Source organism: Haliotis rufescens, unplaced genomic scaffold (genome assembly GCF_023055435.1).
Source record: "Haliotis rufescens isolate VD_foot unplaced genomic scaffold, xgHalRufe1.0.p SCAF_2, whole genome shotgun sequence".
Taxonomy (NCBI): Eukaryota; Metazoa; Mollusca; class Gastropoda; order Lepetellida; family Haliotidae; genus Haliotis; species Haliotis rufescens.
Window position 1 is genome coordinate 22,379,491 of NW_025963890.1, and position 14,455 is coordinate 22,393,945.

General features: G+C 41.2%; 1 protein-coding gene across 7 annotated transcripts in view; it reads left to right on the top strand.

The window, feature by feature from the left end:
* The window catches only part of LOC124111995 (transient receptor potential cation channel subfamily V member 5-like), a 49,371-nt gene that overhangs the window by 9,318 nt on the left and 25,598 nt on the right, over positions 1-14,455 (top strand). For 4 of the 7 annotated variants that reach the window (XM_046471947.2, XM_046471952.2, XM_046471953.2 and 1 more), the window contains 8 exons: positions 2,552-2,841; positions 4,056-4,206; positions 5,101-5,265; positions 5,375-5,484; positions 5,838-5,925; positions 7,035-7,040; positions 10,527-10,558; positions 14,244-14,335. In XM_046471947.2, coding sequence (XP_046327903.2) covers positions 2,552-2,841; positions 4,056-4,206; positions 5,101-5,265; positions 5,375-5,484; positions 5,838-5,925; positions 7,035-7,040; positions 10,527-10,558; positions 14,244-14,335 — 934 coding nt within the window. Of the gene's footprint in view, positions 1-2,551; positions 2,842-4,055; positions 4,207-5,100; positions 5,266-5,374; positions 5,485-5,837; positions 5,926-7,034; positions 7,041-10,526; positions 10,559-13,168; positions 13,261-14,243; positions 14,336-14,455 lie in introns of all 7 variants that reach the window. The other 3 variants (XM_046471949.2, XM_046471951.2, XM_046471950.2) reach the window with 3 other exon arrangements.

Genomic DNA, 14,455 nt, shown 5'->3' on the forward strand with positions numbered 1-14,455 from the left:
GAGAAAATGGATGGTCATTATAAATGACAATTATATATTTATTATATCCCTGTGTTATCTAGGTAACTGCAGAATTACTGCAGATCTTGCTGCACAAAATAGTACATGGAAACACAGTATCAGTGCTTTAATATTTATCATTAGACTATTTCTGTTTCTATCATAATGTTTGTAGTCACTAAAATAGAAAACAATATCAATTGCTTCATGATATGGAATTAATCAGTGATGTGTTTGAAAGATTGGCGTTATCTAAATCCAACATCATCATCATCATCATCATCATTATTTACTGTTATGTGTCATATACTTTGTGTTAGCTGTGTATTAAAGGAAAAGAAAGGCAGGAATTCTTTGAAAGCTATCGTGTTACGTGACCTCTAGTTGTGGTTGAAAGTAGCGTGTGAACCTTGCCTTTTCCTGCCATCTTTCTGTTTATGTTTCCATGTGTTGTCTTGTGGTATCACACTTCTAGTTTTGTCTCATGCTTAAGAAACACAGTCACACTTTAAAGCCAAAATGAAACGTTGTGTTTGTTTGCCTATCCTACCAACACACTCACTCAACTCTACACTCAACTCATGTGAACCCTTGTTCCTGGCATTGGTCCATTTCCAGTTGTACTTTGTTTACCTCCGTCATTTAGGAACTATGGTTTCTGCTTTTCTTCTATAAATGATTTTATCACAAAATGTTTCTGTGCTCATTTAAAATCTGTTTCTTGACATGACAACGGCTTTATGACATGAGTTTTAACTGTGGGTTGACAGTGTGGACAAGGAGTGCCTTGAGGTGTAGTTCAATCTCATTAAAATCAGATCAAAGTTCTCACTGCCGCTAAACAAAGATCTGAGGACATCCCATTACGGGTCATGTCAGAACGACCTTTCACGAACTTTGACCAACCCCTGAAATGACTAACAAGAAGTCGACATCAGCCAATGAGAAAGCAGCTTTCTCGAGCTTTATGGCACTCGTTTCAACACGGCTTCCATTTCAGGCCATGTTTGAAAAATATGTTGACGCAGTTTTCGATTAAAATTTTGAAAACTGAACAACTGAACAACAAACATTCTGGAATCTCTGATATATGGTTGAGATTGTATGGCAGTGCTTCCCATGTACCGTGCAACGCCTCTTCCGGGATGTCCTCAGATCTTTGTTTAGCGATTTAGAACTAAGAGCTGATTTTAATGAGATTGGGCGTATTTTGGCAAACCAGCACATTTCATGGTGACATGTCTGTCTATAGACTGCACACACCACTTTGTATACCACACCATCACCTAGATGGTGAGTCTGTTATGAACACATGGTACATATGGTTTGGTAATGGACTTATTTATTATGTTTCAATTCTTTTTTTCTTGGTAGTGGTTTTTGAAGATTTTTGTTGTTTAATTGCAAGAATAAAGTTGGTTATGGTATTAAAACTGAGTGTTTATGGTGGACTTTGTTGTTTAGCATTTTTATTTTGTTCGAGGGAATGTATATTTCTTACAATAGTTACGTCCAACCAAATGTTGTAAGACTAGATACATTTTTAACATTTTTAAAGCAAAGATGATAAGCAGTATGTTATATGAAGAGCATCTTTGAGCAGTCTGCATGTGTCTCTGTGCGATAGATTATTAAGTTAAAATCTACCATATTTGATGCTATCTTTGGGTTAAAATTTCTTATTTCTATTTCCATATTTTGTTAAGTATTAATTGTTAACATGTTTTTGGGTATATTGGGGTGGGGTGAGTGGTGGGGTGGGTGGGGGGTTGGGTGGGATGGGTTGGAAATTTGGAAGACAGTATGATTTGTATATAATTTTCATTGGCTGAAATAATTAGGAAACAGACCTAAACTTGGTTAGTGTATTCACGAGTGAAAATAGGAGAAAATGTCATGGGTTGTTATCTTGATGCTGATATTCAACAAAACGTTCAGTTAATGAAGAGACGAAGCAAATTTAATGGCCAGACTTTACACTTTGTTTAAATATATACAGTCTGCTTTTAACAAAACGAGAAAGATCTTTCGGGACTTTATCAACACACGCTACATATATATTGTTGCTTTATCTGTTAGCTGGGTCTCACAGCAGCCTCGGTTGCAGACGTCTGTACATGTGTGTAAACAGTTGTTGCATGACTTCTATAGCAAGTGTAGGAAAGATCTAACAAGTTATTTAGTTCCTTTATGTAGCAGCAGTGTATCTGTATATATTTGTATGGATATTAAGATTAAGATTATCAGCCTGCATGATTATTTCCTAATTGTATATATGATCCTAACAAAGGGTTTAAGTTAATTTCTATTGATTATCTATTTTTATGTTGCCCAGTATACATTGTCAACATTTCTGTGGATATTTTCTTGAGAAATATGGAAAGTATGAACTTTTGATTTGAGTTTTACAATTAGATGTTTTTCAGTTTAGATATGTAGCTGAGAAAAGATGTCTGTTAACCAAAAGGTTTGTATATGCCTGCCTCCTTGCTGGTATCTGGAAGTCTGCACATAATCTATTATACTATGACCTGTATGAATCTGTTCAAAGCTCAGGGGGATGAGGATGAGACTGAAAAACCAAAGACTAGCGGCATCGGTCTGGATGACATCCACAACGAATATGCAACGCCTGGGTCCGAGACGATACGCAGTGTCAGCAAAGGTCACAAGGAGCAGATGATGTCAATTGCCAGCAATAGGGCCTTGATTCAGTATTTCGCTAAGTTGGGTCAGTCACAAGAAGACGAGATGCTGAACTTGGACTTTGTGGACCACCTCCTGAAGAGTGGTGCAGACATCAACTGTTGTGACAAGTTCGGGCAGACCATATTACATGAGGTCAGTGTGGTAGAGATTGCTGCCCGTTTTTCATGAGGTCAGTGTGGTGGTGATGTCTGGCTGTATTACAAGAGGTCAGTGTGGTGGTGATGTCTGGCTGTATTACAAGAGGTCAGTGTGGTGGTGATGTCTGGCTGTATTACATGAGGTCAGTGTGGTGGTGATGTCTGGCTGTATTACATGAGGTCAGTGTGGTGGTGATGTCTGGCTGTATTACATGAAGTCAGTGTGGTGGTGATGGCTGGCTGTATTACATGAGGTCAGTGTGGTGGTGATGTCTGGCTGTATTACATGAGGTCAGTGTGGTGGTGATGTCTGGCTGTATTACATGAAGTCAGTGTGGTGGTGATGTCTGGCTGTATTACATGAGGTCAGTGTGGTGGTGATGTCTGGCTGTATTACATGAGGTCAGTGTGGTAGAGATGGCTGGCCGTATTACATGAGGTCAGTGTGGTGGTGATGTCTGGCTGTATTACATGAAGTCAGTGTGGTAGAGATGTCTGGCTGTATTACATGAGGTCAGTGTGGTGGTGATGTCTGGCTGTATTACATGAGGTCAGTGTGGTAGAGATGGCTGGCTGTATTACATGAAGTCAGTGTGGTGGTGATGTCTGGCTGTATTACATGAGGTCAGTGTGGTGGTGATGTCTGGCTGTATTACATGAGGTCAGTGTGGTGGTGATGTCTGACTGTATTACATGAGGTCAGTGTGGTGGTGATGTCTGGCTGTATTACATGAGGTCAGTGTGGTGGTGATGTCTGGCTGTATTACATGAGGTCAGTGTGGTGGTGATGTCTGGCTCTATTACATGAGGTCAGTGTGGTATAGATGGCTGGCCGTATTACATGAGGTCAGTGTAGTGGTTATGTCTGACCATATTACATGAGGTCATTGTGATTACATTAGGTCAGTGTGGTGTTGATATCTGGTCATATTACATGGGGGTGGGTGGGGTGGAGTCATGATAAAAATGGCTTCTATTTGTTAAAATCTGTTTTTTAGTATATTTGAACATTATTTTGGGGGACTGGTCATTTATTATTGGGGTGGGGTCATACAATATATGATACAGCACACCCTTATATTAAATTACCAGTCCCTTACCACTTTTGAAAAGGATGTCACCTATTCATTAAGGTGTTCCTTGTCCATAAAACAACTCAATCACTTTATCTGAGTCTACCAGTCTCTGACATGTTGGAGTTGCCTTCAGGTTGCCCGCCACTGGCATTGTGATGTAGCAAGATTCCTGTTGGAGCATGGAGCCAATGTTAACCAGCAGGACAAATATGGCCGCAGTCCCCTGCATGTTGCTGCTGCAGTTGACTACCCCCAGATGGCCAATCTTCTCATAGACAGGGGAGGTGAGGTCACATCTGTGTACACGTCTGGTGTCATCTGAAGAACATGGTGGTATAGAAACAAATATCTGGTGCTGTTTGGCAGCGTGTATGCAACTCCACACCATTAAACCTGGGTGAAAGTAGATTCCCAGTGACCAATGCTTCTTGTATGAGGGACTAAGTGGATCGGGTGGTCAGGCTCACTCACTTAGTCGATTGTGTGTCATCGTTGCCTAAAAGCTTGTGACGTTGCTCATAATATCAATCACTGGAGTGTCTAGTCCATATGGTTATTTGCTGGCCACCGTCATGTAGCTGGAGTATTGGTGAGTTCAGTATAGAGCAAAAAACAACTCAAAAGCACCACTGTATCTGAGCTCCCATGTGCATTAATTCCTCTAGATGTTGTGCACATTGTTCATTGGGCTGTGCAGGTGCTTTGTTGGACAAATATTACTGCATAGGCAATGCCATGGAAGGAAATGATGTGGTATAAACTGGTAGTTACTTTATTTGCTAAACATTTAATCTATTTGGTAGTATAAATGGTGAAGACAGGTACGTACTTTAAGGAAAAACACCCAAGATTAAGTCAGGGGAAATTGAATGTGCCCTTGACGCGTAGGACACATACAAGTATTTTAGAACCTTGATCAACCATGAGGTGATCCTTCATTTGAGCATATTATACTCTAATAGATTTCATGAACATGAACAAAGCTTACAATACTGTATTTGCCGTAATAAATGCCCAAGTCACTTAGAAAAGTGAAAAGTAGGGTGTATCTTAGTTATGGGGTGGAAGGTAACTCTGTCATGAAAATATATTTTGAAGTGTTCATGCAAAAATTCTAATTAATATAATAAAAAGGGAAGGCCTTGTACGTGTATTGACATAGTCCAATCTTGTTCTAGCCGAGAAGGAGGCACGCACAGTCACGGAGGACCAAACGCCAGTTCACTATGCAGCCAAGAATGATGCTGTCAACTCCATGAAGGCTCTTATCAAAAATGGCTGCCTGTACAAGATGGTCAAGGACTACAAGGGGAGGACACCTATACATGTTGCAGCAGAGCTAGGTACAGCAACAGGAAGTTTGGGTTTGGAAACAATGGAATCTATTGGTTTGTAATTGATTATATATTCGGTTGATATGTCAGGTTCTGTATCTGTATCTTGTGTTGTCAGATCGCAGTGAGTCGGCGCGGGTGCTGCTGGAACTGAGCGCTCCAGTTGGGGTCAGTGACAACAAGGGGCAGAAGGCCATCACGTGGATGATCACCAAGATGGCACCTGTGGTATGCTAGTATAGTCATAGTCATAAAGATCAGATTATTGTTTTTATATTAGAAAATTGAGACTTTGAACAGAGTTATGTTTTTGTATCATATCAATCTGCATCAAACATTATGAGCAGATATTTCTTATGATTTTCGCAGATACAGACACTTTTAAAACTTGATGATTGTTAAGTATCCATATTTACCTGAGTTATTTTACAGGAAAAATGAAGTATTTTTGTTATATCTTACAAGCATAAACAAATGCAAATGTTATCTTCTTAATGTACAGGTCGTGCTGATTAACTCTACATTTTATGGCATATGTTCAACTGCCTGTTCTTATTGATAACTGTTTTGTCTACACCTAGGCGAGTGAAGCACTGAAACAGTTCCGCACAACAGACAGGCCAAACAGGAAGCAGTATTATTACCTGAACCTACTGGTCCAAGACAGAAGTATGTATCTTGATGTCCCTGATGTCCCTGCCATTGTCCTAGTGTATTTACTAATGTGCACCAGTAGACTCTGAACTGCATAACACCATTCTACATGTGTAGGGCATGGGGAGGAGGCCATTCTACCACTCACTATCGAGCACAGTTCTCTCCATGATAATAAACAGAAAAACTCAGACTTGGAACCAATATTATTGTGTATATTTTTATCAATAAATGTATCTTTCAGATAGATCTATTCTCATATAATACTTTTTTCTAATATATCTTATTGTTTCTAAAATTGTAATATTTCATTTTTATATATTTTATTTTTTATATTTTATGAATTAATGAGGACAACATATTTGTTTAATTAGAAGGCACTCTTCTTGGTCTTGCTTTCTCTTTTTCCTGTCTTTCCCTGGAAATGAACTCTATAGATACTGTATGATACACTCACTAATATGTTGATTGGTTGTGACTGATATTCTTCAGAAATTATATGTAGATTGTGTTTTATGAAGAATGCTGGTAGTAACAATGAAGTTGATGTTGTCATAGAGTATAAATGATCAAATCCAAAGTTTAATATTATTTCGTATCAGGCAAAGTAGCTGGGGTGGCAGATATGGAGGTTAGGATGGCATGTACTGGTATAAATGGGCGTGTAGAGCTTTGACATTAGTGGGGTGGGGGCTTAATAGGACCATACACAGTGAGCTACTGAGATCCAAGAGTGGTTTATAAATCAACGAAGCTAATAGTTGCTAGGCTAATAAATGCACCTTCTACACTGCTGTCTTCTGTAAGAAGAAATCTGTAACATAAACAGACCTATGATTTTGTCATGTAAAGTTTTGATCTTAGTAGGGGGTCCTTATAAAGATTACTTACATATTGGTCTTGAAGTTGTTGGGGTAGAGCTTGTTAGAGCGCTAAGGCAGCAAGTAAGGTAATACTTATTAACGTTCACAGGCGCCTTGTATCTATAAGTTCATAGGGAATTAAAACTTATGTCAGTATTGTTTTAAAGTGATTTCTACAGGCTTATGAGATGTGTGATTTGATATTTAATGTTGTGACTGGCATTGCTTCTGCTGACTTTCTGAATGTTTTTGTTTGTCTAGGAAATGGTAAGTAGCCCCTTAGATCACAATGCAATGGTGGTGAGATCCCCTCCTTTGTGTGGTCGCATGCTTGTGTGTTGTTTTGCATTGTCTTTGTGTTGTAACATTAACCAAACACATTTGTTGCAGGCCATTTTGCGCCATGTTCTAGAAAATTGTGTTGAAATTCAAATTTGAGGTCAAATTTTAAAGTTACGGGGATGTACCAATATAAATATGATGAAGACGACCTGAAAATCAGATTCAATTTTCTTGAATTTGGTGTTTTCTACAAAAGTCAACATTTCACAGTTTAAGTTTGTTACACTTACAATCTGTTTACTGCATGTGAAAGTTGGATGTGCTTTGTGGCATATCAATGTTTTTCTGCATGCAAACTAATAAACATTTTCTGAAGGGTTTTCTCAAGTACTTGAATCACATTTCTGAATTGAGCTTGGAACATGTTAGCTTCATGGCATCTTCACCTGTGCTGAGATTATTCTCTCAGTTACAAGTCAACCAAGGCTTCTGATCCCGACTTGTGGAGCTCGTCTACTCAATATATTGTCATTGCTGTAGTAGTAGCAGGGCTATGATCAAGGTGGTTGGACACAGATAAATGACTAGGTCTGTTAATGCTGTAGTTGTTTCAGCAAGTTTCCTTTTTAGTGGTCAGAAGTAGATACACTGCTACCTACCATCCGTGTTACAGTTAGAAAGCTAGTTCATTGTCATTGGTTATTTAAGTTTTCATGGTAATGATTGATGAGTTGCCTCCCTTTGGTCAAGGTTGTGCAAACTCCTTCCCAGCACGTGACACCTTCGTTATAGTCTCGGTAACATCGCTGCCACCAGTGTGGGCACGGCCATTACAAGAATCTTGAAATTTGCCCTCTAACCCAAAATATAGTAACGTTTATACTTTTCAATAGGTTTTTCGGGAATGATAGTGAATATTGAAAAGGTTTACGACCCACCATTTTCCCAAGATCAATTTACCTTTTTGTTTGTTTAGTCAGATAGGTTCAGGATTGCAGACAAACAGAAAATTAACCAACTTCCCCCTTACAGTTTTACTTTACTAATTACATGATAGTAATGAAACAGAAATTCAAACTGACAAACAAAGAAAATAATTTGGCAGGGGAAAGAGTATTTGGCGTCACAGCAGTTATCACTTATTTGTCAACATAACGGTCAGTCAGTTGTGTGTTCAACTCCAAGCATGGTTGTGGTGGTCCTCTATCACAGTGGGGAGCTTTCACCGGTGGCAGCGATAGTAGAGAGCTGCGCCAATGGGATATCGCTGTGAGGAGCTTGATGGTTGTGGTCACATCTGAGCGTTGTTAATTTGTGGCATCAGTGTGGTAATTGTTTTGGTTGGTTCACCTCCCTTAGGTTGGGGTTGGTTCGTTTACACTCCAACATTGACACGGCTTCAGTAAGTTACTCCCTTCAGTCATGCCGTTCTTTCAGTAACTGTTTTATTTAGTCATGGTTGTGGTTGATGCAGCGTTTGTTGTCACCAGTAGGTAGGTTACCTCCCCTTGTCCATACTACAACAGGTAGGTTACCTCCCCTTTGGCCATAGTTAAATTTGAATTCTGGTTGATTCTTCAAGTCACCAGCTGTAATAACATGGACAACACAATTGTTCAAGAAATCAATCTGTATTCAACTAACCAGCGGTTATGCTGGGACTAGCCTTCAACTCCCACACCCTGTTTTCATGCTCGTCATGCTTTTGCTGATGCAAAAGTCCATGACATAACAAGACACATTGTAATGCCAGCCTCACACCCATATAAACATGCTGTTGAAAAACCTAGAACAAGAATTGGTTAATGTGAAATATGATAGGATTCGTGTTCATGATTTTTACAGGATTGAGACATAATTATTCATTCATTTATTTATATGATGACAATTGCTACTAAACAATATCATCGATTTTGCCAACATAGATAATATATATGCTTGCTTATGTGCCCAGGGTAGCTTTCATGAGCTAGGCATATGTCTTGATTGATGCTTTAATATGATACCTGACTGCCTGGCAACGCATCTGCATCTGACAGTAAGACTTGTCAGTAGTACAGTGCTGTCTAGTTAAACTCTGCTGTTTCTAAGGAAAGGAAATATTTGATAAACTAAGCTTTATATGAAAATTTACTCATACAAATATTTGTTCATGTATGATTTTGCATGGTTGTGCATGATCTCTATTTAAGTTTTTCTAATGTCCAGCAACTTTCTTGATTTCAATGTTTTCTTTGAACAACCTTTTACATTTTTTTGAAAATGTGTAAGTTCCAAAATTCTATGAAATTCACAGATACATTACACTATGGGCTTCTATAATACGGTTTCCTATCAGTAAGTAAGTTAGTTTGTTGTTTAACGCCGCACTCAGCTATATATACCAGCAATATGACAGCGGGCTCTTTATAATCCAATCTGGACCAGACAATCCAGTCATTGATTTTATGAGCATCGATCCTAGCAATTGGGATATGATGACATGCATCAACCAAGTCAGTGAGCCTGACCATCCAATCCCGTTAGTCGCCTCTTACGACAAGCATGGGTTGCTGAAGACCAATTCTAACCCGGATTTTCACGGGTGGGTTTCCTATCAAGTCATGACACCCCACCACTTTCCCTGATTAGTATATAACCAGTTCTCTGTCATACCAATTTATATATTGTATATTATTATCCTGTTACCAAGACCTGATGTAAAATATAACTTGAATAGAGTATTAGGGTATGGCCTTTTGTTGCTTGGAACAGTGACTTCATGGCTGCCTCTCTGCTGCCACAGTCTGGCTGATGGGGCAAGTCTTGGCTCTTGCTAATGTTTGCTTCAATTCCCTGTTTTACTGCCCTTTATCCCATTGACACTATTTAACCCAATTCAAAACTAAATCAAATTTGAAATTGATTCCTGTTATTTTTATACAATATGTTTTAGTAACAAAATCTGTTCATCAGACCTCTGTTTCTTTTTGTATAACAATCCATGTTCCATAACAACAATTTGTCGTAACATGTTCATAATATCTGGACTTACCTCTGCCCTATTTGAGATGCTAATGGCGGAGTATTGTATATGTAGCTACAGCTTGGCTACTCTCATCCTGTATGCCCTGAACAAGGATAACAGGATGTTGTTTTCAAGGAAGGCTGTTATATATATTTTCGTTCGTGTGAAAGCAACAAGCAAAGCTGATTTAGTGGTACTGGAGGCAGAATGAAGTTCCTTCAGCTGAATTAACTTTCTATAGCTGAATTGATGAAGAACATGCCCATATTAGATTTAGCACACTGACATAATTATAATGGATAGATGTTATCTGTGTAAAATGTTACACATATTTAAATTTCTTTGGTAAATATTAACATGCATTTCCTAGAATTTAGAAATGTAAATTATATTCAGGTTTCCTTAATTTATGCTGTCATTTTCATTTCAACTTTTTTTTACGAATGTCATCCATCTTTTTTCAGAACTGGATCCAGGTGGCCACACACAGACACCTGTAAGTCTCACCACCTGTAGCGATGTGCCCCTTCCCTGTAGTGACATACCCCCTCACCTGTAGCGATGAGCCCCTCACTTGTAGCGATGTACCCCTTACTTGTAGCGATGTACCCCTCCCCTGTAGTGACATACCCCCTCACCTGTAGCGATGTACCCCTCACCTGTAGCAATGAGCCCCTCACTTGTAGCGATGTACCCCTTACTTGTAGCGATGTACCCCTCCCTGTAGCGATGAGCCCCTCCCCTGTAGCGTATACTCATCCCCCTGTAGTGATGTGCCCCCCCCTGTAGCGATGTACCCCTCACCTGTAGTGACATACCCCCTCACCTGTAGCGATGTACCCCTCACCTGTAGCGATGAGCCCCTCCCCTGTGGTGTATACCCGTCCCCTGTAGTGATGTGCCCCCCCCCCCCCCAAAGCAATGTGCCCCTACTCTGCAGTGATGTGCCCCTCACCTGGAGGAATGTGCCCCTCCCCTGTAACAATGTGCCCCTACCCTGTAACAATGTGCCCCTACCCTGCAGTGATGTGCCCCTCCCCTGTAACAATGTGCCCCTACCCTGCAGTGATGTGCCCCTCACCTGGAGGCATGTGCCCCTCCCCTGTAACAATGTGCCCCTACCCTGCAGTGATGTGCCCCTCACCTGGAGGCATGTGACCCTCCCCTGTTACAATGTGCCCCTCCCCTGGAGGAATGTGACCCTCCCCTGTAACAATGTGCCCCTCCCCAGTAGCAATGTGCCCCTTCCCTGCAGTGATGTGCCCCTCACCTGGAGGAATGTGCCCCTCCCCTGAAGCAATGTGCCCCTACCCTGTAACAATGTGCCCCTTCCCTATAGCAATGTGCCCCTACCCTGCAGTGATGTGCCCTTCACCTGGAGGAATGTGTCCCTACCCTGCAGTGATGTGCACGTCCCCTGAAGCAATGTGCCCCTCACCTGGAGGAATGTGTCCCTCCCCTATAGCAATGTGTCCCTCCCCTGTAGTGATGTGCCCCTCCCCTATAGCAAAGTACCCCGTCCCTGTTGTGATGTGCCCCTCCCCCGTAGTGATATGCCCTTCCCCTGAAGCAATGTGCCCCTCCCCTGTAATGATGTGCCCCATGACCGAAGCGATGTGCCCTTCTCCTGTGGGTGATGTGCCCCATGACTGAAGTGATGTGCCCCTCCCCTGTAATGATGTGCCCCTCCCCTGTAATGATGTGCCCCCCCCCGTAGTGATATGCACATACCCTGAAGCAATGTGCCCCTCCCCTGTAGTGATGTGCCCCTCCCCTGTAATGATGTGCCCCATGACCAAAGCGATGTGCCCCTCTCCTGTAGTGATGTGCTCCTCACCTGAAGCAATGTGCCCCTTCCCTGTTGTGATGTGCCCCCCCGTAGTGATATGCCCATACCCTGAAGCAATGTGCCCCTCCCCTGTAGTGATGTGCCCCATGACCGAAGCGATGTGCCCCTCTCCTGTAGTGATGTGCTCCTCACCTGAAGCAATGTGCCCCTTCCCTGTTGTGATGTGCCCCCCCGTAGTGATATGCACATACCCTGAAGCAATGTGCCCCTCCCCTGTAGTGATGTGCCCCATGACTGAAGTGATGTGCCCCTCCCCTGTAATGATGTGCCCCATGACCGAAGTGATGTGCCCCTCTCCTGTAGTGATGTGCCCCTCACCTGAAGCAATGTGCCCCTCACCTGAAGCAATATGTCCCTCACCTGAAGCAATGTGCCCCTCACCTGAAGCAATGTGCCCCTCACTTGAAGCAATGTGCCCCTACCCTGAAGCAATGTGCCCCTCACCTGAAGCAATGTGCCCCTCACTTGAAGCAATGTGCCCCTCACCTGAAGCAGTGTGTCCCTACCCAGATCGATCACTTATGTATCTTAAGACAGTTCAATGTTGATGGTCAACCACATCATCAAATTATCACAAGATGATATAGAACATCAATAAATCAAGTTTGTTTCTGAATGATAACTTGTTTCACATGCTGCATTAAAAGCATCTTTGATTTTCCAGTGTATCAAATCTCCATTCTATTATAATCAATACCACTGACCAGTACTTCTGATGCCTGTACATGTGTGGCCTAAAGCACTGACATCTGCCTTGCCATTACTTACCGGTATTTCAGTTTTATTTCAGGAGTCACCCAATAATCCTACTGTTTTCCTTTCCTGTGTTACTTCTGAGCTTTATCTAACAGAGAGGTGGACACCAGACACTAGACACTCTGATAACCACATGCTAACATATGTCCATGTGTAGGTCTTTGTAAATCTTGTGCCTTTATTGTATTCTGTGTTGCCCATGGTGATGGCACATCCTCGTATTGAGCTGAATTCATTTTGCCTTCCAAAAAAACCCAACCTAATGAATTTCATCTGTAATGAAATTAGTTAACAAAAAATGACTATCCTCAAACGTTTCCTTTGTGAAATTTAGAATTCTGTACCTTAACCTTTAAAACGTTTTGAGTGGCACAACATGTATTTGTAGGCTTCAGTGTGTCTCGTCTCCAGGAGTTTTGTGGAACTATGTTATGTGCATTACTGCATGTCCCCTGTGCATGTTGTGCAGTGCATGTGTATGCATGTGTGTGTGTGTTGCAGCTGCAGGTGATGGTGCAGTACTCCCAGTTCCACCTTGTCATGCAGGAGAGCGTCAACCGACTCATCCTCGTCATGTGGAATAAATTCGGAGCGTACGTTGGGCCGAGCCCTGCTTGCTGCTTTCAGATAGATGTGCGCTAATGCATCTAACATAATAACATTCATAATCGACTAGTGCAGACTGACCTTCTAGATGTACTCCAGATGTATAGCTGAGTGTGAAATATTTGTTGTAAATAACAACAAAAGCAAAGGATCTTGTATACGCTGTCCAACATTCTAAACAAAATATGCAAAATATGACCAAGAATAGAGGAGTCAGTAGATCTGTGTTGTTTCAAAATTATAGATTTACTGGAGAAATGACAACTGAATCATTCTCCTGCAATGGTGTTTACTTTGAACTTTATTCCATTGGGGGTTGAAGTGGAAGGATGTATATGCTTCCAGGGGTCTAAGATCTGTGTATTCCAGATATTTCACACTGCAGCAATAGCATTTTACTTTAATCTTATTCTGTGTTCATGTATTATAATCTGATGTGATGGTAACCATCCTAACAATGATTCTTGAGCAAGGAATTACATAAAGACTGACCATGAGGGTCGATGGATGTGTATGTTGGACCAACGAAATAGGATTCAGGATGCCATTTGGTGGTGACTTCACTGCACCGTTCCAACTATAGCATGATTGTGGCAATATGTTTGTTTTCAGTGGTTAATGACTCTCACTATCTGACATCAGGCCTCAACAAATTGATTGCTGGTTTCTGAGATACTCAATTTTTGGTATCAATAATGCAATTTCTCTTTCAATTAACAAACATAAAACATATATGAGCATTGTTTCAAAGACATATACAAATGAACAAGTCATTCATTTTTTGTGGCCTTGGTTACGTGGTCTTTGTTTTTGTACAGTGTGTCATTAACCCAGCATGCAGCAGCTTGAGGAGTAGATTGCTCTCCAGACATTAGTATTTTTGACAGTATTTCTTTCAGGTAGAATAGTCCAGTTCTCTATCCTACCTGGAAACTAACATAGACAACTTTTCTATTTTGATTGAGAGTAGTTGCAAGTGGCAACCAGTTATCGCCAGTATGATCTGCTTATGTCGACAGTCTTCGGAAAACTTATTGAGACTATGTGGATGAAATTTGGCAGGTTAGTGTGTACGGCATTCCTAGATGTGGCTGCTTCAAGCTACGTTCTGCTCAGCGAGATCTCCCATGATTCTCACTGTTGCTAATCACGTGACACAGGACACGCTGTCTAGGGCTAGGC